The sequence below is a fragment of the Sorex araneus genome, chromosome 3, assembly GCF_027595985.1.
Source record: "Sorex araneus isolate mSorAra2 chromosome 3, mSorAra2.pri, whole genome shotgun sequence".
NCBI classification, from domain to species: Eukaryota; Metazoa; Chordata; class Mammalia; order Eulipotyphla; family Soricidae; genus Sorex; species Sorex araneus.
Genome location: NC_073304.1, coordinates 219,620,664 through 219,647,709, shown reverse-complemented (window position 1 = coordinate 219,647,709; position 27,046 = coordinate 219,620,664). Strand labels below are relative to the sequence as shown.

The following is a 27,046-nucleotide window of genomic DNA, read 5'->3' as shown; positions in this document are numbered from 1 at the left end:
AAGACGACAAACGTTGTTAGAGCCAGAGGGCTGCTTAAGTCTCCTAGGACAACGCAGAACCAACTTCAAAGTGAGGGAGGAAAGCGTTGCCAGCTTAGGGTTTGAGTGCCTCCTGGAAGTGAGCCAACACCCAGCCTCCCTTGCTCTCTGCAACAGCAACAAGGAACATGGCCCCATGGGAGTACGGGAGAAGTGACGTGGCACATACCCGAGTCTTAAAGGCGCGCCTCTTCCCATCTCACTTGGTTCCAAGAGGGAGGAAGACTCTTCCAACAGGTCTGGATCCGCCATCTGCTGATGATGCAATTCAGCCTGAATTCACAAATCAATTAATATCTAATGAAAATAGTTAGTGGCATGCAGGGAAAGAGGAACCAGGAGATAAGTTCAGAAAATAAAAATGAAAGACCACCAAAAGAGAAGACATACCCACAAAAAAAGAAAGAAAAAAAAAAGAAGATAAGAATATGGAAGGAGGGTTGGAAAAAAAAATAAAGAAAAGAAGATATGAAGAAAGCATAAATGCCCCAGGAAAGCACCCGGGGAAATGGCTTTTAGAAGTAAAGAAAAAAAAATTAAATGATGGTGACTTGTATAAAGCTGTTACTGGTGGAAGTCATTTTTTTCTCCAATATTTTTGAATGAGCTTGAAAGTAACAGGAAACACACCCAAATATGGACAGGAGTCCAGGCGTTTCTCCCTTTTGTGCAAAACACATGGCAGGTCTGTAAATGTTTTTATCATTAAATTTTCAGGAGCTACAAACTTGAATTTTCTTCGTGTGAGAGTGTGAAAGATGGAGATGCCCTTTCTAAGCAAAAACAAACAAACAAAAAACTGTCAATAGCCTTGCCATGTGGCTGCAATGGGCCGACTGTAGTCTGAATCCCTGGCACCCCATATGGTCCCTTGAGTACCACCTGGGGTCACTTGTGAGCACAGAGCCAGGACTAGCCTCTGAGCACCGCCAGGTGTGGCCAAGTTGCCAGATGTGGCCCAATCCCATGCCACCATGTCCCCCAAATTTCAGAACATGAAAAGTCTCAGCATGGCCACTGCAGAGAGCATTCCAGACCATGGGGTTTAAATTATAGGGGCTGGAGCGATAGCACAGCGGGTAGGGCATTTGCCTTGTACAAGGCCGACCTGGGTTTGATTCCCAGCATCCCACATGGTCCCCTGAGCATGGCCAGGAGTAATTCCTGAGTGCAGTGTCAGGAGTAACCCCTGTGCATCACCAGGTGTGACCCAAAAAGCAAATAAATAAATAAGTAAATAAAGATTAAATTATATCAAGGGGCCAGAGCAGACAGGACATTTGCCTTGTACGCAGCTGATTCAGTTTGATCGCCGGCATCCCATATGGTGCCTTGAGCACTACCTGGAGTAATTCCTGAGTGCAGAGCCAGGAGTAACTCCTGAGCATTGCCAGGTGCGTCCAAAAAATGTTTTTTTAAAAAAATTAAAATATCCTATTAGCTGACTAGGAACCTAGAAATACTAAAAAGTGCTGTGTCAGGGGCTAGAGCAACAGCACAGTGGGTAGAGAGTTTGCCTTGCACGCGGCTGACCCAGGTTCGATCCCCAGCATCCCATATGGTCCCCTGAGCACTGCCAGGAGTAATTCCTGAGTGCATGAGCCGGGAGTAATCCCTGTGCATCAGCAGGTGTGACCCAAAAACAAAAACAAAAAAAAGTGCTGGGTCAGAGAGATGGTTGAGCTGGGGCAAAAGCTTTGCATGTGGGAGGCCTGGGTTGAATCTGAGCACCCCACAGGGTGCCCTGAGCACAAAGCTAGGAATAGCCCCTGTGCATCACTGGGTGTGGCCCGACAAAAAAAAAACCCAAAAAACATAAAAGGTCATGTAGGCCTAATGCTAAGGATTCTTGAGAACACAGTTAAGACAACAATTGTCATCCAGTGTTTCTCCCTGAGGATGAATTCCCCCTAAAGGTAGGGAGCACAGATGTGGCCTCTAGTGCAGTTGGGGGGCACTTTCTGTTCTTCACATAGATTTCAAGGGTGAAAAAGGGTGATTTTTATTTTTCCTGTAAAAGGGGAAGCAAACCAAATAAGTTTATCCAAATCTAAACTGAAGAATATGATAAGCCTACACCTTATGGAACTCCGTGAGCTGGTTTGACTGTTTACATTTTAAATGATTTCCACCATCACAGTTTATACAATGAAATGAAGGAGTGGGACTTTCTCAGATGTAGGCCTGCATTCCCTGACCTCTCCCTGTAAATTCCCAGAAATTACTCTCATCAGAAAAGAGAAGCAGTCCTAAAAAAGGTGAAGAGAAAGCTCTCCACTGCCTCATCTCCCCAACTTTAACATCCACACTTTTCTTGTTTGACTCAACACTAGAAGTAAATCAGACCATCTGTCTTCAAAATCAAAACTAGACACTAAAGTCTGGAGAACCTCTCTATCATTTTTATTCCAAACTTCAGTCTATTCCCGTCAACCCTGCTTATCAGAAAATGCTACATGAGACCTACACTTCATGACTGTCATGGACCAAATACAATAAAGTGGGGAAAGAAGTATACAGATGATTCCTGACATAGAAAGGTTTGACTCAGGATTTTTTTCAATGTTAGGATAGTAAAATGCTTACACAGTCAAGTGAGGTGTTCACAAAGACAATATTTTAACTTTTGAATTGTGATCTTTTGCTGGCTGGCAATATATAGTCCCATAATATATGATCCAGCAATTTATAGTCCCAACAATACTCCATCATGTCACTGGGCAGAGGCAATGAGCAGCTCCCAGCAAGCCAAGTGATCGAGTATAAATAAGCAGGGCCAGAGTGACAATACAGTGGGGAGGAAGCTCGCTGCCTTGCATGTAGCTGTCCCACGTCTGATCCCCAGCACCCTGTAAGGTCCTCCATGCCTGCCAGGAGTGATACTTGAGCACAGAAGCAGGAGTAAGCCCTAAGAACTGCTGGGTGTGGCCTTCCTAAACAAACAAACAAACAAATAAGAGGATAAATAACCAATACTGTAGAATCAAGGTTGGGGGGGGCCAAGAGGGGTGCTCGGGAAGGTGTGTATGACTTGGCTATGAAGCACATCTTGCCTGTAAAGCCCTGGGGAACTGATCCCCGGCACCACAAGAAAACTAAAACACTTCCACAGTCAATATTCTATAGATTAATTTTCACTTTCAGTAATTATTAAATGACTATTTGAACTATTCAGTACTTTATTTAAAAACAGGCATTGTGAGGGGCTGGAGCGATAGCACAGCGGGTAGGGCGTTTGCCTTGCACGCGGCCAACCCGGGTTCAATTCCCAGCATCCCATATGGTCCCCTGAGCACTGCCAGGGGAAATTCCTGAGTGCAGAGCCAGGAGTGACACCTGTGCATCGCCGGGTGTGACCCAAAAAAGAAAAAAAAAAACAAAAAAAAACAGGCATTGTGGGGCAGGAGTGATCAGACAGCAGACAGTGGTAGGGTGTTTGCCTTGCATGCAGTTAACCCATGTTCTATCCCCAGCATTGCGTATGCTCCCCTGAGCACTACTAGGAGTAATTCCTGAGGACATAGCCAGGAGTGACCCCTGATCATCTCTGGGAGTGGCCCAAAACAAAAAAACAAAACAAAACCAAAAAAGGCATTTTTACAGTAGAAGCTACAGCAAGTAGAGCGGGTAGACCTAGCAACGTAGGCCTGGCCTGGTGGTGCTCAGGGGGCCACAAGGTGCGCGGGACTGAACCCAGGGTCCAGCAGATGCTGGCAGGTGCTCCACCACTTGAGCTATTTCCCAGGCTCTGAGTGCATTTTTGACTGAAATTACCTTCAACTAAGGACTTATCAGGATATCACCTCACTGTAAACTGAGGAAGGTATGTATAAACCATGTGATAAACCTAAAACTCTAAAACAAAAACCTGAAAGCAATTATTTTGGGACAGAAATTCTGGAATCAGGATCAACTCTGATCAAATAAAAAAAGTGGCAGGTTTTTGGAGTTCATGCCCACTTTAGTCAGCTAAATCAGTGGCTGATTAAATAGCATTAAAAAAAGGGGTGGGCAGGGGCTGGAGAGATAGCACAGCGGGTAGGGCGTTTGCCTTGCACGCGGCCGACCTGGGTTCAAATCCCAGCATCCCATATGGTCCCCTGAGCACGGCCAGGGGTGGTTCCTGAGTGCAGAGCCAGGAGTGACCCCTGTGCATCGCCGGGTGTGACCCCAAAAGCAAAAAAAAAAAAAAAAAAAAAAGCGGGGTGGACAGACAATGGGTAAAAGAGAGGGCAAAGAAATACTGTCTGGGACTTAGAAAAGTCTAAGGGGCATAAATTGGCTGCCAGGCTCCTTGCTCAGGGAGAGGCTCGCTGCTCAGACACTTCCTCTACCCTTCAGGGGCTCCTTCTGGTTTCTACTTAAAATCAAAGACAATGACCCCAAGCCCCAGGCAACTTGTTTTGAGGCTTCAACTAAGGACAGCTTTCAACTTACTTTTGGCACATCTTTCAGGAAAACCAGTGAAACTGCTACTCACAAAACTCTGTCCTACTTCCCTGGACAGTGCACATGCCCTTTTGAAGTAAACCAGAATATCAGACGCAGTATAAACACTTGTGCTCTATCTACAAGGGACCACCAATGCAACAGCAAAGTTCAGTAACCAGACAACACCAAACTCTGTATCGGACTCTTGGGGAATAAGAATCCCATTAGAATGACTTTAAAAAGAAAACTGCAATCATATTCTAATGACCAATTCTACTACTTCATATTTAAGAATTCTGTCACTGAAAGGATAAAATGTGCTTAACGGGGAAACTAGGATAACCAGAACCCCTAACTGTGAGGGTCTTTAAGACAAAATCCAAAACTATGTCTTCTAAAATCTCAATCCTAATCTGGACTCCTCACAATAACCTTATTTACAAACCTCTAAAGTTCTTGCTATCCGCTGGTTTCCTCTCCCCTATTCAAAATACTGCAGCCACACCCTGATAGAGGAAAATGCCACTGCTTCAACAGTTCCATGTCTGCACCTTAATGGAAGCATCACAGAGAGTTCAAGCTACATTATAATCACCAAGAGCCAACATTTCATTTCCGCCTACATTGAGAAAGAGATTTAATTTTGTAATCTAAAGATTCACCCACGCCCCAAAGGAGATGGCATATGGAAAAGAAAAGAAAGCAGATGGATGGAAAATGCAGAAGGAAAGGAAGGCAGGGAACTGCATGCCATTAACCATTACTTTTCCAGTCTTCTTTACGCTCTCTTATGTTATGGTGTTTATGGTAAAAAGATGCAGAGAAATCTCTCCAGCTCTTACAGCTCTTCATAAACAAGAAGACTGAGAAAAGGATAATCATTAACAAGTCATTTTAAGTGCTTTGGATAAGAAATGACTATGTCGAATTTCTAATCAGCCTAAATCATACAAATAATCAACCAATTTTTACTTTCCCCTTTTCCAGACCTCCCCAATCACAACCTCTATACTGAGACCCATGTTCTGATTTGGCCATTTTCTAACTCATTATTGCAAGCCATTGATCACATTCACCAAATCACATTTAAAAGAAGGGTTTGTAATGAGCAGTGTCTCTCAGGTCATTTGCAAGATGTATCAGTTCAAGCATGAAAGAAAATCTCAAGAAAAACCCAAGTTGGGGGCTGGAGAGACAGAACAATGGGTAGGGTGTTTGCCTTGCACATGGCTGACCCAGATTCTATCCCTAGCATCCTATAAGGTCCCTCGAGCACTGCCAGGAGTAATTCCTGAGTGCAGAGCCAGCAGTAATCCCTGAGCACTGCTGGGTATGGCCCTAAAACAAAACCAAAAATTGTTTTTTAAAAGAGTAAGAAAGAAAAACCCAAGTTGCTGAGACTTGGGGGGATCTGAATGAAGTTTCCCATCTTTTGCATCATTTAAAGCATGCTCAGATGTGCAAAAGCATTTCTCCTGTGAAGCCATGACTCTAGCCACAACAGTGACACCCAACACTGCCGCTCCAGCACCAGCAAGCATGCAAGGGCAGTTGAAAGGGGCCTGGCAGAGTCAGTGGCAAGAGAGGCCAAGCGCTGACTGGACGCTGGGAGGAATGTCACTGAGTGGTTCTTGCCAGGACTCCTGCACTGTGGTGAAGGTGGCAGCACTGAGGAGGTGCTGACAGTCAAAGCAGAGGGAGGACCTCTCACAGTCATGGCCTCAACTTCAAAAATACTTCCACAGCGGCCGAAGAGATAGCACAGCAGGAAAAGTGCCTGTCTTGCATGCAGCCAACCCAGGTGCAATCCCTGGCACCACATATGGTTCCCCAAGCCCCACCAGGAGTGACCCCCGAGTTCAGAGCCAAAAGTAAGCCCTGAGCACTGCCAGGTGTGGCCCCAAATCAAAAATAAAGAATAAAAAATAAAAAGGTGGGGGGACTGTGTCCTGACATGGAGATTCTAAAGATGTTTAGAGATGCTTAACCACGATGGGCATTTCAGTCTAGACTTAATCACAGACTTTCAAAATCCATAAAAACCTTGGGGCTGGAGCGATAGCACAGTGGGTAGGGCATTTGCCTTGCACGCAGCCGACCCAGGTTTGATTCCCAGCATCCCATATGGTCCCCCGAGCACTCAGGAGTGATTCCTGAGTGCGTGAGCCAGAAGTAATCCCTGTGCATTGCTGGGTGTGACCCAGAAACAAACAAAAAAAAATCCATAAAAACCTTCCATCATCTAAGTGGCTCTTTCTAGTCTGGTTTTCATTTTTTTTTAGCTATTATAAAATTAATAATTTAAATAACAATTTCACTTAAGGGAGTCCGTTTGTCAGTCTTTATTTGCCATTTCTCCAAGAATGAACTAAATGAGGAAGCCAAATACTTAGGAGGTTACAAAAGATCTTTTCTGCAACTCAGTGAAACTCTTAGCAATAAACTTGAAAGGCTGGTTTAAAAGTGGAGAAAGGAATTAAGTTCCAAATGATGCTACAAAAAGCTGGGCACTGAACTTAAGGCTAAGTTTACAGTGACCTGTGGGCAGTAGCTTGGACTCACTTAGACAAGCACATTTCTACAGGCAAGGTCTTCGGGGGCATTTCCTGAAATGATGAAACAATACATTCCATGAACAGAGACTATGTATTATTCATCTTATGCCTCACAAAAAGTAGATACTAGGATGTAGGGGTTAGGGCTCATGCCCTGCTTATGACTGGCCCCCAGTTCAATCCTCAGCACCACGGGTTCCCCTAAACATCACTTAGTGCAGCCCAGGAGGCGCCCATGCACCATCAAACTGCTGGGTACTCTCTTGCCCTGTGGAGTCCTTGGAGCACTGCATTTTTAGGCCCAAGCATTGAACTACAAATTTCATTGGCCAAGAATTGCCAAAAGGAGAGACCAGAAAGACAGTACAGTGGGTAAGGCCCTTGCCTTACACACAACTGACCTGGGTTTGATCCTCAGCATTCCATATGAACCCCCTGCCCCCAGCACCACCGGAAGTGATCCCTGAGCCCAGAGCCAGGATAAGCCCTGAGCACCACTGGGTGGCCACAAAACAAAAACTGAGAAAACAAAAAGGAAAAGTTAAAAGGAGCCTCCAGACCTCCGGAGTACTGCTTGGGAGGGGCCTAACAATAATTTAAAAAATAAACCAGAAAGATAGGCACTCATTAAATAATAATTTAATAAAAATACAATAATGCACTGGCAGTGAGCATACTGGAGCTCCAGGTTATCCCTTCATTAGAACAGTATGACTCAGTGGCTATGCGTGTTGCAAAAGACCTGAAACACTTGGAAAGAGTTAATCACACTGGCCCACACCTCTAATACAGGGATAAAGAGGTACACTGTAGGAAGTTACCATCATTTGGGCTCAACATTCTTAACGCCCATGAGCAAGCTGAATATCACAGCAAGCCTCTCTTGATGTAAGGCCAGGGTCTGGTTCTTGGGAGGACCAGGCAATTAATTTTATTATAGTTGTTTTCCCTTGCCCCAGCCCATCTTTTTAATTAGCACTGTGGCTTCTGAGTCAAATCCTTACTTACTGAGGAATGTGGCACAACACTTGTCAGCTGACTCTCTCTAGCCAAATGGTTCTCAAACTAGCAGGCCTTAGAACCACTTTGTGCAAACAGACTGCTGGGCTCCATGTTCGGCTTCTGATCAAAGAAGCCTGAACAAAGACTGATCATTTGTATTTAGATAAATTTCCAGTAAGGAGGATGCTGTAGATTGAAGAACTTTTATCTTTGGGGGGGGTCGACACCCAGCATTGCTCAGGGGTTAGGGATCATTCCCAGTGGTCCTTGGGGGATTACATGGGATTCCAGGATCAAACCCCTATACACTGCATGCAAGGCAACGCCCTACCCACTATACTATCTCTCTGGCCACAGATAAGGAATTTTTGATCCAATATAGAGAATTATGAATAACCCTTCTTTCCTCAAAAAACAAAAAGTGAAAGTACAACGGAAGGCCAGAGAGAATATGGCACTTGCCTTGTACAAGGCTAACCCCATTTTGAACCCTGGTACCATACGTGGTCCCCCAGCACTACAGGAGTACAGAGCCAGGAGTAAGCCCTCAGTACTTCTGAGTTTGACAAAAAAAAAAAACAAAAAAAAAAACTGAAGGAAGGGAGGGGTATGAGGAAAACTGAGGATATATTAGATGCTAATTAAAATAAGCCTCATTTTTCAAAGTTTTGCCAACATTTTTTGGTTGTGCAAAGGAATCAAAGACTCTTATGGGAAGTGCACGAACAGTGTCATTAACTATCTCTGAAGTACCCTGTTGCTGCTCAGATAGTGGCAAAGACATCTGTGAAGGACAGTTTTACTCATATTTTAGACCATTAGAAAAAGCATGTCGGGGGGGCTGGAGAGATAGCACAGCGGGTAGGGCGTTTGCCTTGCACGCGGCCGACCCGGGTTCGAATCCCAGCATCCCATATGGTCCCCCTGAGCACCGCCAGGGGTAATTCCTGAGTGCATGAGCCAGGAATGACCCCTGTGCATTGCCGGGTGTGACCCAAAAAGCAAAAAAAAAAAAAAAAAAAAAAAAAAAAAGAAAAAGCATGTCGGGGCTGGAGTGATAGCACAGCGGGTAGGACGTTTGCCTTGCCCACGGTTGACCTGGGTTCGATTCCCAGCGGTCCCCTGAGAACTGCCAGGAGTAATTACTGAGTGCAGAACCAGGAGAAACCCCTGTGCACTGCCAGGTGAAACCCAAAAAGCACTGTAGCACTGCACTGTCGTCCCGTTGTTCATTGATTTGCTGGAGCGGGCACCAGTAACGTCTCATTTGTGAGACTTGTTACTATTTCTGGCATATTGAATACGCCATGGGTAGCTTGTGAGGCTCTGCCATGTGGGCGGGAGGTGGGATACTCTCAGCAGCTTGCTGGGCTCTTGAGAGGAGGGACGAAGAAAGACCCAAAAAGAAAAAAAAAAAAGCATCATGTCTAGGTTGAAATTTAGACTCTTTTCTTAGCCGAGCCAGGTTATCTTCCTGGTATCCCGTATGGTCTTCCAAGTCTACCAGGAGTGATTTCTGAGTGCAGAGTCAGGAGTTACCTGAGCACTGCTGAGCATGGCCCCCCAAAAGCCCCCACAAAAAAAAACCCACAAAAAAAAAAACAAAAAACCTCAACTAGGTTTAAGACACTAATGCCAACATTGCAGTTTGTGTTAAGTAACCCAAGTGTGAGCTACAGCAGGTACATGGCAGCATCAACATGTGATTTAAGAATAGGTAGTCAAGTGAAATATTTGATTCAAACCTCTTTCATAGGGCTACCTTGAAAAACTCTGCCACTTTAATGGTCTAAATTTTAACCTAGGAACTTTCAAAATACTTTTCCCTATAAGATACTGCAGTTGAAAAATCAAGAAATTTCAAACAGGCATTCTGTCACTATCTCAGTACGACATAAAAAGAGACTCTTAAAAAAACAATCTTAAAAAAACAAACGGAAAGCGGGGTCAGGGGCAATAGGACAGCGGGCAAGGTGCTTGTCATGCATGCCACAGACCTGAGTTCAATCCCTAGCATTCCATACCGCCAGGAGTGAACCCTGAGTGCAGAGCCAGGAGTAACCCCTGAGTATTGTCAGTATGATCCAAAAACAAAACCTAAACAAACAACAACCAAAAAACCCAAACAAAAAACGAAAAAGTGTGGCTCAGTGACCCGCATCTCCTCTTGAGATAAGGATTTTCTTAGCCTTGCCTGCATCAGCCTGAGATGTGTACTTCCTTACTTTCGGGTAAGAAAATGCTTGGGATGTGTGATGTGGCTTTCTTTTCACTCTGGAGAAGCCCACGTTTTCTCTTGGGCAAGGATTTTTATCTACCATACTCCTCTCCTTTTATTTCCCGAATAAACTTATTTTACTTCACATACACACAAAAAACAAATGTGTTAGGTGATGTGTATCTGAAATACTTGAAAATGTACTCAAAGGTTCATGAGCAAACATATGAGAATAAAGGATCAAGGAAATAACTCAATGGGCTGGAGCATATAGTTGGTACGAGAGCAGCCTGGGTTCAATTCCCAGCACTGCACATTCCCTCAGTATCAAGTACTCCTGGATATGGCCCAAAAACAAAACCAAAATTTCCTCAGAAAATAAAATAAAAACTTGATGACAAGAGGTTTGGAGATTAAACTGCTACTATAGTTTTATGAATAACCATATGTTTCTTATAGTTCTTATACTTACCTTAAAATATAATGGAAATATTTCAACTATTTTGATACAGTGACATTAGGGTTCCTCCTTTTCCCATATCTTGGATTAAAAAATTGCAGAAAACTAAAAATATAAAAATCATGGCTGGCTGTGTACTGCATGGAAAAAATGGAACACAATCTGACATTTCTTCAACTAAAATAGGATGTGAAAATGGTATTGTTTTCAAACTAGCAAATTAAAACAATCATTGGAATAAAAATATGGCCCACTGGTACAGGTATAGTCAGCTGCTCAGATACTGAAAGAAACAATAGTCTGACCTCATCAAAAAACTGTTGAGTTTTGCGAAGTATAAATTTTAATTCAGTCAGTTCCAGGAAGTTTCTCTTCAGAGCCTCCTGGTTTGTATTGATTTCCTTCAGCTCATTTTCAATCTTCTCAAAATTGGCCTGCAGGAAAAAATTTTAAAAACTTAAACTATTAAGTCAAGTTAAATTAATACATTTTTTATGTATGAATTTATCTGTTCCACTGAAGTCTTGTCACACTGAGGCTTCAAATATAGTGAACATCTACTCAGCAAACATTGTTTTTATTTTATTAATTTTTTTGGGGGGTCACACCTGGCAATGCTCAGGGGTTACTCCTAGCTCTGTACTCAGGAATTATTCCTAGAGGGCTCGGGGGACCATTTGGGATGTCAGGGATTGAAGCCAGGTCAGTCACATGCAAAGCAAATGTCCTACCCACTACACTATTGCCTCAGCCCCAGCAAACACAGTGTCTTTACCCAGGCAGTTTTCTTCATGAACATTTTTTGTTCTGTTTTATTTTTTTTTTTTAATTTTTTTTTTTTGCTGAAGTCCAGGGAGATGGCTCAAAGCATTAGAGTAATGCCTGACATGCAGAAGCCTTGGCTTCAGCTTTCAGCAAGGATGGGGTGGCCCTAATAGTCCCCTGCACTGATGGGCCCAAACAGCACCAAGTTTCTTATTTTACTGGAGGTGACCCTAAGGACTTTTGAGCAATGCTTGAGAGACCCTTTGCTCTCCGATTTTTTTTAAAAAGGAATTGGGGGCAGGGGCAGAGAGATAATACAGGGGTTAAGACATTTGACTTGCATGATTGCTGAGCCAGGAGTAATCCCTGAGCACCTCTGGGTTTGGTCCCCCCCAAAAAAGGGGGGGCACAAAGGGACTGGGGAGATGACTCAAAGACCTAGCACTCAGGCCTGCCATGTGCAGGGACTAGGACTGGATCCCTAGACTGCCTGACCTCCTGAATGTCACCGGGTATATTACTAGTACCCTTGCTTCTGTACCACTGAAGAAATCCCAAAATCAAATATAAGAAACTTCTTGTTTTAAACACTGCCAGGAGTGAACCCTGAGCACAGAGCCAGGAGTAAGCCCTGTGCACTACCAGATGTGGCCCAAAAACAAACAAATGACATTTATTGTGGCTGGAGCAATAGTACAGCAGGTAAGGCCTTGCACAACCTAGGTTCAATCCCTGGCATTTCTTATGGTATTCCGAGCACCACCAAGAGTGATTCCCGAGTGCAGTCAGGAATAAAATCTGAGCACGAATGGTGTGGCGCCCTCCCCTACACTAAAAAGATATTTATCCAATAAGATTTTAATAAACTCAGGCCAGAGAGAGAAAGAGACTACAGCAGGTAGGGCACTTGCCTTGCATGCAGCAAGTTGATCACCAGCACCCCGTATGGTTACCTGAGCACCTCCAGGAGTAATCCTTGAGTGTAGAGCCAATAGTAAGCCCTGAGCACCTTTCAGTGTGGCCCCAAAACAACAAGAGCAAAAGATATTAATAAACCAATATTCAGTGGTAAGTTACTGTATGAGATAATGTTTTAGAGCATAAAAAAAAGGAATTTATTTTAATCCATTCACAAGAAATTTGGCATCAATAAATAATGCTCACAGGGACAGCGAGATGCTCACATGCTTTGACTCCCCTCTCCAAAGCCTGAGGAAATCACCTGTTTTAAATGGAAAGAAATCTATCCCGTTTACTTGTAAGAACTGTTTACCTCTAAGTCAATCATGTCCCGGGGGAAGGGCACCTCTGGGTTTTCACCAGTGTCCATAATTGGTATATTTGCTTTTCTTATCTCTTTCTCCACAAATCCTAAAATGACAAAATAAAATAAAGCATTCATATCTAGCCGCACAAGCCTAGGGTTCCTGAAATTTAAGGTTAAAAAAAAGGTTAAGACCCCAATGACTCAACAGAGTTTCATTCTAAGGAAAGAGCATTTCCCCAGACCTGCTAAAGTACCACCATCCCAGGAGGGTCAGCCTCTATGCAAGCCGACTTTGGATCTTCAAACATTTCCTTCAAAAAGAAGAAAGGGGAGAAAAAAAGAAAGAAGAAAAGAATTTGCCATAGCATTTGCCTTGCACACAGCCAACCCGGATTAGATTCCCAGCATCCCATATGGTCCCCTGAGCACCGCCAGTAGTAATTCCTGAGCACAGAGCCAGGAGTAACCCCTGTGCATCGCTGGGTGTTACCCAAAAGCAAAAGCAAAAAAAAAAAAAAAAGAAATCTGAGGCAGGCAGGTCTGTGGACACTGGTGGTGGGAAATGTGCACTGGTGAAGGGATGGGTGTTGGAACTTATGTCTGAAATTCAATCGTGAATAAATTTGTAACTGTGTATCTCAAGGTGATTCAACAAAAATAAAAAACATTTCCTTCATAGGGCTGGAGCATAGTACTGCAGGTAAGTACTTGCCTTGCACAAGCCATGCTTTTGATCCCTTATGTTCCCCAGAGTACCACCAGGAGTGATTCCTGAATGTTAAGCCAAGAGTAACCCATAAAACTTTTTTTTTCTTTTTGGGTCACACCTGGAGATGCTCAGGGGTAATTTCTGGCTCTGCAGTCAGGAATTACTCCTGGCATTGTCTGGGGGACCATATGGGAAGCAAGGGTTCAAAGTGGGGTGGGCCGCATGCAAGATAAACACCCTGGGGCTGGAGCAATAGCACAGCGGATAGGGTGTTTGCCTTGCACAAGGCCGACCCGGGTTCAATTCCCAGCATCCCATATGGTTCCCTGAACACTGCCAGGAGTAATTCCTGAGTGCATGAGCCAGGAGTAATCCCTGTGCATCGCCAGGTGTGACACAATAAGAAAGAAAAAAAAAAAGATAAACACTCTACCCATTGTACTATCACTCTGGCCCCTGTTTTGTTTTTCATTAAACTTTAATTAATAACTATCAGCTGAACTTTAGGGGAAACAAAATAAAAACAAGAAAATTAAAAAGAAAAAGAAAGAAAGACATGGAATAAGATCCCAAAACACCAGGAAAGCATTTCGGGGACAATTACTGTCTTTTCTTGGTGTAGGGACTCTAATTTCACCCAGCAGCAATCTGAAAGCTTCAGAGTAGAGCAGCGAGTTCCTGGGCTTTGAGACAGAACATCCCAAATTCAAATACCAATGACATCATGGCCACTATTGAATTAGGTATTTAGCCTCTCTAATCTTTGGATTATTCATTTTTTTTTGTGGGGGGGTGGCTTGGAGGCCACACCTGGCAGTGGGTAGGGGCCACTCATAGTGGTGAAGACCAGATGTGGTGTTGGGGATCCAACCAGACCTCCTGCATGTAAAGCATGTGCTCCATCTCATTGCGTGCTCACTCTCTCGCTCTCCCTTTCTCTTGCTCTCTCTCGCTCTCCCTTTCTCTCTCTTTTGGGGGGAAAAGGGGTGACCTACACCCAATGATGCTTTGGGGTTCCTCCTGGCTATGCACCCAGGGATAACTCCTGGCATATGGTCCCTTAGGGACCATATGAGATGCCGGGGATTGAACCTAGGTCAGAACCAGGTAGGTAGGGTGCAAGGCAAATCCCCTATCTGCTGTATAATCACACCAATTGGACTGTGTTACTTCATTTGTTAAATGAAGTGACATCCATCTTGAAGGACTATAGCAGAGAATGAACGACATACAGCATATGAAACCCTGACTCTCAACAGATCATAGTAAACGTTCATTTCTTCCTGCATAAATAGCTCAAATTAAAAGGTCACCAGGTTGACACCTAAAATTGATATTAGGACGCTCTCCGCCCAGATGAGATCCGGAGCAGCTGCATACAAAAATGGCTCCTTTGGGGCCGGAGCGATAGCACAGTGGGTAGGGCGTTTGCCTTGCACGCGGCCGACCCGGGTTCGATCCCCGGCATCCCATATGGTCCCCCAAGCACCGCCAGGAGTAGTTCCTGAGTGCAAAGCCAGGAGTAACCCCTGAGCATCGCTGGGTGTGACCCAAAAAGAAAAAAAAAAAAAAATGGCTCCTCTGCTCCTTAAAGACTATGATATTGGAGGTCTACTAACCAATTTTGGCACCCAGTGGCTTCTTATAGAACTGCATCTGGATTGTGAAATGAGCTAAAATATCAGAAATCCAAAACCTCGCAGCTGCTGTTGCGGCCGCGCGCTCATATATTCTTCATTCTCAGCAATGGAAAACAAATTATCAAATGATGCCTTTTCAGCAGGTTTGATTGTTGGGGGGAAATTCCAAATAATAATAGTGAGTTTTCTGTTGAAATACTGAATGTATTCAAAGAATAGAGAGAATAATGTGAAGATCATTAGCCACATGGGGTGGGGGGTGGGAGAGTATACTAGGGTTCTTGGTGGTGGAACATGTGCACTGGTGAAGGGATGGGGGTCTGATCATTGAGTGACTGAGAATTTAACCTGATAGCTTTGTAACTTTTTCCATGGTGACTCAAAAAAAAAATTTTTTTAAAAATTGATATTGCACGGGGGAGATAATTCAAAGGAACAGAACACATGTTTTTCTTGCAGGGGTCCCAGGTTTAATTCCTGGTACCACATGATCCCCCAAGCACTGCTGGGTATGGCCTAAAAAGAGATTATAAAAAAAAAAAAAGTAGTCTAGGTTCTATCTTTTAAAATTCTATATTAAGTTTGTTTTTTTATAAAGTCTTCTCCCCTATAAACACACTTACGCATAAACTACTGCTTTGAGCCTTATCTTTTCAAACAAGCACCAGTGAGACAAAACACCACCAAACCTACTTATATACAAGAAATTCATCTTAACATCACTATAAATTTTTCCCCTTTTTTTAATCCTTCTGTATTTTCTCTTTTCTTTTTTTCTTTTATTTTTGGGTTACACCCGACAATGTACGGGGTTACTCCTGGCTCTGCACTCAGGAATTACTCCTGGCGGTACTCAGGGGACCAAATGGGACCTAGGAATCGAACCCAGGTCGGCTGCATGCAAGGCAAACACCCTACCCACTATACTATCACTCCAGCCCCTCTGTTTTCTTTTTAGGGTGAGGATTAAAGTAATAGCACATTGGGTAGGGCATTTGCCTTGCATGTGCCCAACTCATGTTCGATCTATGGGCCCCCATAAGGTCCCCGAGCCACACCAGGAACGATCCCCAAACACAGAGTCAGGTGTAAGCCCTGAGCATTGGTCCCATTTGGTCCCCTGAATACCGCCAGGAGTTGCCCCCAAACAAACACACAACACAACAAACAAACAAAAAACAGGCAGGAGTTAGTCCTGAGCACTGCTGGGATATGACCCAATTCCTCCTCCCCCTCCCACCACTAAAGAAAAAGAGGACCATCATATGAAATAAAAATGCACATACGAAGCTTTCGATCCATTTCTTCACATCTTCTAACTTCATTCACAAATTTCCTCTGGAAAACGTTCACATCTGGATTCAACTGCAAAACAGGAAAACCAAACCAAATATTCAAAAATACAGCCTCCATTTTCTTCTATAACAAGCAATGTACCCTGCAAAGCCAATACCTAAATTTGTGTTAGTACGACAATACTAATAAGAATTAAAAAACAAATGAAAAGCATCTACCCACGCACATATCCTGCTTGGAAGTCTGCCCAAGTCTTGGAAGTCTTGGACAAAAGATATGTTCTTCACTGCTGCAATGCATGACTGGAAAGGAGGCAATCAGACGAAGCACTATGGTACAAAAAGTCCCCATGAAGAATTTGGTATCCTGAGTGGCCTTGGGCACAGGAGAGCTGGCCAGGCCCTCAGCTCAGCTGTGGGGCTGGGTGTCCTCAGACTGTGGCCCCTCAATGGCCTCTGGTGTGTTTGCGGTTGACTGTTCCCACAGTCACGCTCATTTCATATGTGTCAGGCGTTACAATATCCCTGCCATCCAGTGCTGGCCCCGTGTGTACGTGGATCGTTAGTCTGACTTACGTCCATATCGCTGCTTTCCTGGGAGTCCAAAGGGATGAGTACTAAGCCTGGAGCACAGTGGTGGGGAGTTCACCTTGCATGTGGCCGACCCAGGTTCAATTCCTCTGCCCCTCTCAGAGAGCCCGGCAAGCTACCGAGAGTATCCCGCCCGCACGGCAGAGCCTGGCAAGCTACCCGTGGCGTATTCGATATGCTAAACAGTAACAAGTCTCACAATGGAGATGTTACTGGTGCCCACTCGAGCAAATCGATGAGCAAAGGGATTACAGTGATACAGTGATGATAATAGAAGCAGTTTCTGGGCCAGAGCGATAGTACAGAGGGTAAGGTGTTTGCCTTGTACAGAGCCGACCCTCGTTTGATCCCTGGCGTCCCATATGGTCCCCAACTACCACCAAGAGTGATTCCTGAGTGCAGTCAGGAGTAAGTAACCCTGAACATTGACGAATGTGGCCAAAAACAAACAAATAGGGGTATGGTGCTGCCAGGAGGTGAACCTGTACCTATGGGGCAAGTGCAACAGCAACCTGATGGTGCCTTCAGACTTTCTGGCACCCCCAAATTGCCACTGTACCTTTGGCTGGACCCCAACAACTTGAGGCCAAGTTTACCAAAAACTTAAATGGCCAAAAGTTAGGTATGTGGAGCCACACCCACAAACCACCTCTAGCTCAGCTATACAAACTCATTTATTGGCCTTATTCCAGAGACCCATAAATCTCGAAAGAGATCAAAAACCACAGTTAGGGCCAGTGGGGCAGCATGCTGTAGGCAAGCAGGTGCACCCTGCAGGACATATGCCAGTAGTTTATTTCTCTTTAAAACATGGAAATAAGGGCCATGGTCCAGAGACACACAAAAAAATCTCTGAACTGAGCAGCTTGCTGCAGAGATGCCTCTGGACTTTAAGCCAGGCCGACTTCACCGGGGTGCCTCAGATGTCATCCCTTCACCTGCCCCCTAGAAACCCCAGTGGCCACCAACTTCCAGAACCCAATGAGAAGTGCAGGTATGCGGGTTCAGTGACCGCAAATTTCAGGCCTCAAGGGATAGGGGATGGGCTGGCCCTTCTCATCCTCCATCCCCATGGGACACTGGAGGTCACGCCCACAAACTGCCTCAGCTGCTATTTAAGCTCCTTAAAATTCATGATCCAGAGACACACCAAAGAATCTCTGAACTGAGCAGCTCACTACACTGATTTCTCCAGACCCTAATTATCTGGAATTTTGGAGCACTCAGCTGCTCTCGAGGCCACACGGCATCTTACGCTATTCTTAACAAGAGCAATACAAAAGAAAGCATGGGAGAGATTGTCTGCCATAGAGGCAGGGGGAGCTGTGTGTGGGGGATACTGGGGTTCTTGGTGGTGGAGGATGTGCACTGGTGGAGGGTTGGGTGATCGATCATTGTATGACTGAAACTCAAACAGGAAAGTTTTGTAACTGTATCTCACAGTGATTAAAAAAATAATAAAATAAAATAATAAAATAAAATTAACATTGTGAATTTTAAAAAAAGTAATATGGAGTTCTTGCCCAAGTCAATCAATTAATCAATGGCTGAGTAAATAGCAGTAATCCTACATTAGAACAAAACAAAACAAAACAAAAATAATAAAATGAAGCAACAAGCGGTGCCTGGGTTTCCTTCACTCCTTTCCAATCAGGAGAAATATAAGATAAATTAGATCTTCACAAGATTACAGGCTGGATTCTTCATTCATCCATTTAAGTAATTTTAAAAGCTATTCTTCTGGAAATATATAAACTAGACTTAAACAAGTTCTTACTTATTGAAAAGTCTGCAAACTAGAAAATAAGCACAAAGAAATATAACCTGTAAGATGGCATGTGTCAAACTCTATAAAATAAAAACAACTATAGTTGCAGTGATAATTGCTCAACACTTATGGGGTGGCAGGTATGTCCCAGACACTATATAGCAGGTTCTTTTCAGGGTCACTGAATCGAATGTTTTTTGAGGACTTGCTTTCATCCTGGACTGGAGCAATAGCACAGCAGGTAGGGCATTTGCCTTGCATGAGGCCAACCTGGTTTCGATTCCTCCATCCCTCTCAGAGAGCCCAGCAAGCTACCTGTGGCATATTTGACATGCCAAAAACAGTAACAAGTCTCACAATGGAGACATTACTGGTGTCCACTCGAGCAAATCAATGAACAACGGGACAACAGTGAAGATAATAAGCATTTAAAAATATTATTGATAGTTGTTTTTCTCTTCTCTCCCCCCCCCCTTTGTTTGTTTATTTTTGTGTTTGGGTCACATCTAGCTGTGCTTAGTGCTTGCTTCTGGCTCTGTACACTGGAATCACTCCTAGGTTCAGGGGATCATATGAAGTGCTGGGCATCAAACCCAGGCCAGCCATCTTCAAGGCAAGCATTTTACCTGCTGTACTATCTCTCTGGCCCCATTTTCTTAAATATATACCCCATGACTATTGCTAGGTATTTGCTTGACAGAAATGAACACCTGTTTGCTGAGAGACTGGTAAAGAGTGTGTGTAGCTGTTTTATTAATAATAATTGAAGGGGCTGGAGAGATAGTACAGCAAGTAGGTCACTTGCCTTGAATGCGGACAACCTGGTTTGATCTATGACATCCTAGATAGTCTCCTGAGAACTGCCAGGAGTGATCCTTGAGCACAGAGCCAGGAGTAAGCCCTGAGTACCATGGGTATGACCCCCAAAAAAAAGTGGGGGCAAAGAGATAGTGCCAGGCTTATGGCACATGCCTTGCATGCAGCTGATCCCAGCTCAATTCCCAGTACTATATGGTCCCCATGCATCACCAGGTTTAGCCCTGTCAGTCCCTGAGCATTGTCAGGATGGCCAAAGTGATCCTCAGCACCTCAGGGCTCAGGCAACAACACACCCTGAGGCCCTCACATTGATGGGTACAAGTTAGCTGACTCAATAACCTAGGCCAAAAGGAACATTTTAGGCCAAAAAAAAAAAGTGGGGGAGTCAAACAGAAAAGAAAGAAAAAGAAATTAAATACACACAGGAAGAATACCTTGTTCTATCTGGGGAACTAACGGAAGAAATAAGTACAGGATCAGAGAGATAGTATGGGGGTAAAGCATGTAAACAACACTACTTCAATGCCCTGCAATGCATATAGTCTCCCAAGCATCACCAGGAGTGACCCCTGAGCACAGAGCCAGGAGTAAGCCCTAAACACATTGAGGTATAGTCCCAAAACCAGAAAGACGAGAAAGAATAAAGGTAACACCTGAGCTAGAGCACAGGGGATAGGACAGAGTTCACCTAGCACAAGCAAGCACAATGAAAACAGGTCACGGAAGACTTCATCCAGTGGGAAACAGGGAATCAAATGATCTAATTTGGGGTGGAGGTGGGTGCTCCAAAGCACTGCTCAGGGGACCTAGGGCCACTTCCTGTGGTTACTGGCCAAGTGGGCTGGCAGCTCAATGCCCGGGCCAAGAATGCTATGCTGCTTTAAGCCTAGATGCTGGGGGCCAGCAGGCTAACCCACAGTGCTCAGAAGCCCTGGACAGGGCTATACCCAGTGTTGTTAGGGGTCTCCAGGGCTATACCCCACATGCTTATGATGTTATGCGGTACCAGGCATGGAACCTGAGTTGGGCATACTAATCCCTGTACTCTCTCCCTGGCCCCATGGTCTGTTTTGTTTTGGGAGGCTACATGCATCAGTGATCAGGGCTTACTTCTGGCTCTGTGTTCTGGAGGTGCTTAGAAGACCATATATGGTGCCAAGGGTTGAACTGGGGTGGGCGACAAGCAAAGAAAGCACCTTAACCCCTATTTTATTTTTCCAGCCCCTGACTTGTTTTACTTTTTAAGATTTGTGATCTTGAAGAATAATATTGTGTGTGAAGAGTGAGGCATGAGAGAGAGAGAGAGAGAAAGAGAGAGAGAGAGAGAGAGAGAGAGAGAGAGAGAGGGAGAGAGAGAGACTGGGGCCGGAGTGATAGTACAGAGTGTAGGACCCTTGCCTTTCATACAGTCAAGTTCAATCCCTGGAATCTCACATGGTCCCAAGCTCACCAAGATTGAACCTTGAGCACAGTCAGGTGTGGAACAAGAGAAAGACAGAGACAGAAACATAGACAGAGAAGGAGAGAGAGAGAGAGAGAGAGAGAGAGAGAGAGAGAGAGAGAGAGAGAGAGAGAGAAATTGGTGACAGAGAAACTGTAGTACTGTCGTCCCATTGTTCATCGATATGCTCAAGTGGGCATCAGTAACATCTCCATTGTGAGACTTGTTACTGTTTTTGGCATATCGAATACGTCACCGGTAGCTTGCCAGGCTCTGCTGTGCGGGCAGGATACTCGAAGTAGCTTGCCGGGCTCCCCGAGAGGGAAGGAGAAATTGAACCCAGGTCGGCCTCGTGCAAGGCAAATTACCCTACCTGCTGTGCTAAACTGTAAGGAAGTTAGTATTATTATATTAATATTAGATAAAAGGTATTAGAGTGTCCAGGGAGCTAGCTCCAAGGGCAGGAGCTGATGTTGCTACCTGGTACCATATGGCAACTGAACAGTGCAGATGTAACCCTTGATGTCCAAGCAGCACCCCCAGGGGAGGATCCTATGTCCCCTGAGCACTATTAAGAAGACTACCCTACTCTAAAATATGCATTATTAGAGATAAAAGGAATTACTACACAAAAGGACCAATTTCCACAGGCCAGAGTGATAGGAGGGTAGGAGGGCACCTGCCTTGCATGCAGCCAACTTCAATACAGTCCCTGGTATCCCATATAGTCCCCCAAGCACCACCAGGAGTAATTCCTGAGCTCAGAGCCAGGAGTAACCCCTAACTTCTGGGTGTGGCCCATGAAACGAAAACCAGAACAATGTTTAGAAAGATAAGACAATTCTAAACATGTGTGTCCCAAGTTCAATGTGTGCAGAACCAGAGAGAGGACAGCAGGTGAGGAGCTTCCTGTGGTTCCATCTCTGACACCACATATGGGCCCTTGAGCACTGCCAGGAGTGATCCCTGAGCACAGAGTAAGTCCTGAGCACAGTGAAGTGTGACCACAAAGCAAAAATTAAATGTCTGTACCGAGAAGGCAAAATTGGAGCCACACATTCAGAAATTTCCACCTCGATGAACATGAGACGGAAGTGAAAGCACTGACTTGACTTTTTTCACAATCTAGAGGGCAAGGGTCAGCATATGTCAGACAACAATGAGCAGAACCTCAGGAAGGAATAGACAAGTCTGTCCAGGTAGGAAGAATTTTAAGTACAGTTTTTAAACTACTGATAATATTAAGTCTATCAAATGTTAAGGATCAAGCAAATGACTAATGTGTTTAATTTGATGTATACACTTTTTCTTTTTTCTGCCTACATCCCAAGAATACCTATGTAAAAATTCACCAGCAGGGCTGGAAATAAGGCTTATTTGTGTCAGGCCTCAGTTCACCTTCTGTACTTTATTTTATTTTTTTTTTGGTCACACCCGGCGATGCACAGGGGTTACTCCTGGCTCATGCACTCAGGAATTACTCCTGGCGGTGCTCGGGGGACCATATGGGATGCTGGAATTCGAACCCGGGTCGGCCGCATGCAAAGCAAATGCCCTACCCGCTGTGCTATTGCTCCAGCCCCACCTTCTGTACTTTATGACTCCCAACCCCAGCTATTCTGGGTATTGTCCTGGTGACCCCTGAGCTCTCCAGATTTTTTCTTTTTGGGTCACACCCAGCGATGCTCAGGGGTTACTCCTGGATTTGCACTCAGGAATTACTCCTGGCGGTGCTTGGGGGACCATATGGGATGCCGGGGATCGAACCCAGGTCGGCCGAGTGCAAGGACCATATGGGATGCTGGAATTCGAACCCGGGTCGGCCGCGTGCAAAGCAAATGTCCTACCCACTGTGCTACCGCTCCGGCCCTGAGCTCTCCAGATTTTAAACATTACCACAAAAATGGGTTTTACAGCAGGTCTCAGGGAAGAACTGGCACCAGCCAATGTTTTCTGACTACAATGGAATTAAGTTAGAAATCAATATTTTAAAAAAAGGGGTCTGTGGGGTAGCTGAGTGGCTCAAGGCACCTGATTTCCATGGGGAAGGCCACAAGTTGAATCCTCAGCTGCCACGTGTGCCATGTGCAATCCAACAGGTCTGTTTCCTGCGATTCCCTGGGGTAAAGTAACTTCTTCTTCTTTTTTATTTTATTTTATTTTATTGAATCACCGTGACAAAAGTTACAAAGCTTTCAGGTTTAAGTCTCAGTCATATAATGATCAAACCCCCATCCCTTCACCAGTGCACCTGTTCCCCCACCAAGAACCCCAATATACCCCCCGACCCCCACCCAAGCAACCGAGTGGCCAATGATCTTCACTTTATTCTCTCTATAGGTAAAGTAACTTCTGGCAACACCACAGCCAGCTGAGCACGTGTGTCACATCACAGTGACTCCTAGTGAGCATGACAACAGGATGTATTTGTACACATGACAAGAGCTCAGCTGTGGGGCTGGAGTGAAGTACAGCGGGCAGGGCGTTTGTCCTGCAGAACGGCCAACCCAGTTCCATCCTCATTACCCATGTGGTTCCCTAAGCCCTGCCAGCAGTGATCCCTGGGCACATAGTTAGGAGTAAGCCCAGGGTACCACTGGATGCGGCTCAAACAAAACAAAACAAAAACTGCACTGTAGCACTGTTGTCCCGTTGTTCATCGATTTGCTCGAGTGGGCACCAGTGACAGCTCCATTGTGAGACTTGTTGTTACTGTTTTTGGCATATCAAATACGCCATGAGTAGCTTGCCAGGCTCTGCCATGCAGGCGAGATACTCTCCGTAGCTTGCCGGGCTCTCTGGGAGGGATGGAGGAATTGAACTCGGGTCGGCTGTGTGCAAGGCAAACGCCCTACCTGCTGTGCAAGCTCATTTTTCAGCATTGCTTCAGAGACCCATAAATTAATCTCAAAAGAGATCAAAAGCCGCAGTTAATTGCAGACCCACAAAGTCTGTAGGTTTTTAACTTACCTTTGTTCCAGCTTGTAGATCCTTCATGTCTTTTTTGTTATTGCTAAGCATTTCATACTTTCTGGTGCAGTGTATGTGAGAAAGAGATAGTTTAATGCTTATTGCTAGTACAGAAATATAGTTGAGTTTTGTGTAAAAGCTAGTATCCTGTAATAAAACCTACTTCATTGATTAATACCTATAATTCCTTCCCCCCACCATAAATTTAATTGGCTTTTCTGACACAATCATATTGTCTACACATAAAGTAGTATATTTTTCCATTCTTTTCAATGTCATTTTTCTGGCCTCACTGCACTGGCTAATCAGTATTGATGTGGTGGGATTGTGGGATTAGACAGTCTTATCTTTTTCCTCATTTTTGGTAAAAGCATTTAATTTTATATAAACATTAAGTGTTAGGTTTTTTTAAGGTATCCTTTAATAATTAAGGAAATACCTGTTTTACTTTCCATTTTGCTCCTTCCCTCCCCCCCCACGTGTACGTGCATGTGCATGTGCTTGGGGGCTTCTCGCTACTGGGCATTAGGAGAGGGACAGACATAGAAAGATTGCACTCATCTGTGGAATATAAAATAACATAGTAGGAGACTAACACCCAAGAGTTGTAGAGATAAGGATTAGGAGGTCTGCCCCACAGCTTGGAAACTGGCCTCACATGCTAGGGGAAAAGGCAGCTTAGATAGAGAAGGGAACACCAAGTAGAGGATGTTGGGAGGACCCATTCGGGTTGGTAGATGTGGGCTGAAAGTAGACTATAGACCAGACATGATAACCACTCAATACCTCTACTGCAAACTACAACACCCAAAAGGAGAGAGAACAAAGGGGAATGCCCTGCCACAGAGGCAGGGTGGGGTGGTGGGGGATGGGGTGGGGGTGGTGAGAGGGATACTGGGATCACTGGTGGAGGTGAATGGACACTGGTGGAGGGATGGGCAAACGATCACTGTATGAGTAAAATGCAAACACGAAAATTCATAAGTTTGTAACTGTACATCACAGTGATTCTCTAATAAAAAAATTTTTAAAACGGAGAGATTGCAGTACTAGCCTGTAGAGCGTGGGCTCAAAGTGCTTAGAACTATCTCCCTGGCTCCTACTGAGCACTTTATCAGAAAGGAATGTTGGCTATTGGTAAATGTTTTTCCTGTTCTCTACTTCAGTGATCATCTATCTGCATTGCTTTTGGGGGAGAATAGTTAAGTTTTATGAATAAACTCTTTTTTTTTTCTTTCTGGGTCACATTTGACGGTGCTCAGGGGTTACTCCTGGCTCTGCATTCAGGAATTACTCCTGGCGGTGCTCAGGGGACCATATGGGATGCTGGGAATCAAACCCAGGTCGGCCGCGTGCAAGACAAATGTCCTACCTACTGTGCTATTTATTGCTCCAGCCCCAAATAAACTCTTCTTGATTATTTTAATAGTTACTATAATTCCATAGCAGATTAACCCAAAATGTGGCTCAGCAGCAGACCAGTTATTTCTGTGCATCTGGAGTCTTGGGATGATTTAGGCAAAACAAAAATACTATACCAAAATTTTTAAATTAAAATGATAATAAATTCCAAAGAGAAAAGTGTTAATAATCAGTTAATAACTAAGATTAGCCAGTATAACCTTAACTATAAAATAAGGATAAGAATCCTTTGAGCAGGCTGAAGAACTAAACCTGGGGTTAACTCATTTGCCTTGCATCCCACAGACAGACCCTGGTTCAAATCCCTAGCACTACATGCGGTCCCTCAACATGTCCGGGGGTCACGCCTGAGCACAGAGCCAGGAAAAGTGCCTGAGCACAGGATGTGGTGTGGCCCAAACCCTATCCCCACCAATAAAAATGACTCCTCTTAAGGGCCAGGGAGCTAGCTCAAAGGGCTGGAGTGCATGCCTGATAAAGGGACCCAGGTCCAACTCCTAGGGTAGCATGGCCTTCCCAACCACTGCTAGGTTATCCCGTGGTGGCCCCCAGCACTAGGCTTGCACACACACAAATCCCCTGAAGGTCAGAAGCAGAGGAAGAATGCCATGGGAGAGCAGTTTGTCTCACTTCCTTATTAACAAATAAATTAATCTGGGGCTAGAGCTACATAGTACAGCAGGCAGGGCTCTTGCCTTTCACATGGCTGACCCGAGTTAGATCCCAGGTTCCACATATGGTTCCCCCACGCCCCACCAGAAGTTCTCCCTAAGTGCAGTCAGGAGTAAGTTCTGAACACAGCATGGTGTGATCCAAAATGCAACAACAACAAATTCCAATTTGATTCAGAGCAGCAACTCTCAGTTCACAAAGTACTTTTCCCGAAGAACCCTGCAACTATGCCACAATTCTGGCCAGTGATAAACTAGCACATCAGCTGTGGATTTCTTCTGATACAAATACTTCTCCGTCTTAACACTTCCTTCTTTCTGCCTAGAAAACAGAAGAAATGCCTGGAGTTGTGACCATATGTAACAACAAAAGCCAAATGTGTGTATGAAGGGGAGAGGGCAGGGCGGGGGGGGGGGGGGAGAAATATAATACAACTGGTGAGATGCTTTTACAAACATTCAACCAGGGTTCAATCCCAGGTATCCCATATGGGAGAGCATTGAATCCTAATCACTAGATTACTAGGGGAAAGTTCAGGCATCCCATATGGTCTCCCAGCACTGCCAGAAGTGATTCCTGAGTGCAAAGCCAGAAGACCTGAGCTCTGCTAAGTTGGCCAGGGTGGGGGGGAGGGTAGAGAATCAAATGTTGGGGCCAAGAAGATAGCTCAAAGGGCTGGAATACACATCTTACTTGCTGAAGCCATAGATTTAATTCTCAAGCAATACAATGCCAAGTTGAGCACCAAGCCAGGAGGAGCTCAAGAACACTGCTTGGTATGGTGCAAAAGCATTCAAAAAGCCAAAGACAGAAATGCGTCCGGACTTCACATTAGGTTACTGGCACTGGGCCACTCCGGGTAGGAAAAGGTGCTGTCCCTCCACCTATTCCCCCTGGCAGCCTAGTGGCCGCCATCTTCCAGAGGGCAATGGACAGTCAGGTGTGGGTCAGCAGTGACAAGACATACGGGGCCTCATGGGAT

The 27,046-nt window shown here is 44.7% G+C and overlaps 1 protein-coding gene across 7 annotated transcripts in view; it reads right to left on the bottom strand.

Moving 5' to 3' along the window:
* ATP6V0A1 (ATPase H+ transporting V0 subunit a1) overlaps positions 1 to 27,046 on the bottom strand; it is a 74,379-nt gene that overhangs the window by 34,625 nt on the left and 12,708 nt on the right. For 4 of the 7 annotated variants that reach the window (XM_055131516.1, XM_055131517.1, XM_004608790.2 and 1 more), the window contains exons 3-6: positions 16,373 to 16,451; positions 12,744 to 12,841; positions 11,011 to 11,139; positions 209 to 312 (exon numbers count right to left, since the gene is read on the bottom strand). In XM_055131516.1, coding sequence (XP_054987491.1) covers positions 209 to 312; positions 11,011 to 11,139; positions 12,744 to 12,841; positions 16,373 to 16,451 — 410 coding nt within the window. The remainder of the gene's footprint in view (positions 1 to 208; positions 313 to 11,010; positions 11,140 to 12,743; positions 12,842 to 16,372; positions 16,452 to 27,046) is intronic. The other 3 variants (XM_055131518.1, XM_004608792.2, XM_004608793.2) reach the window with 1 other exon arrangement.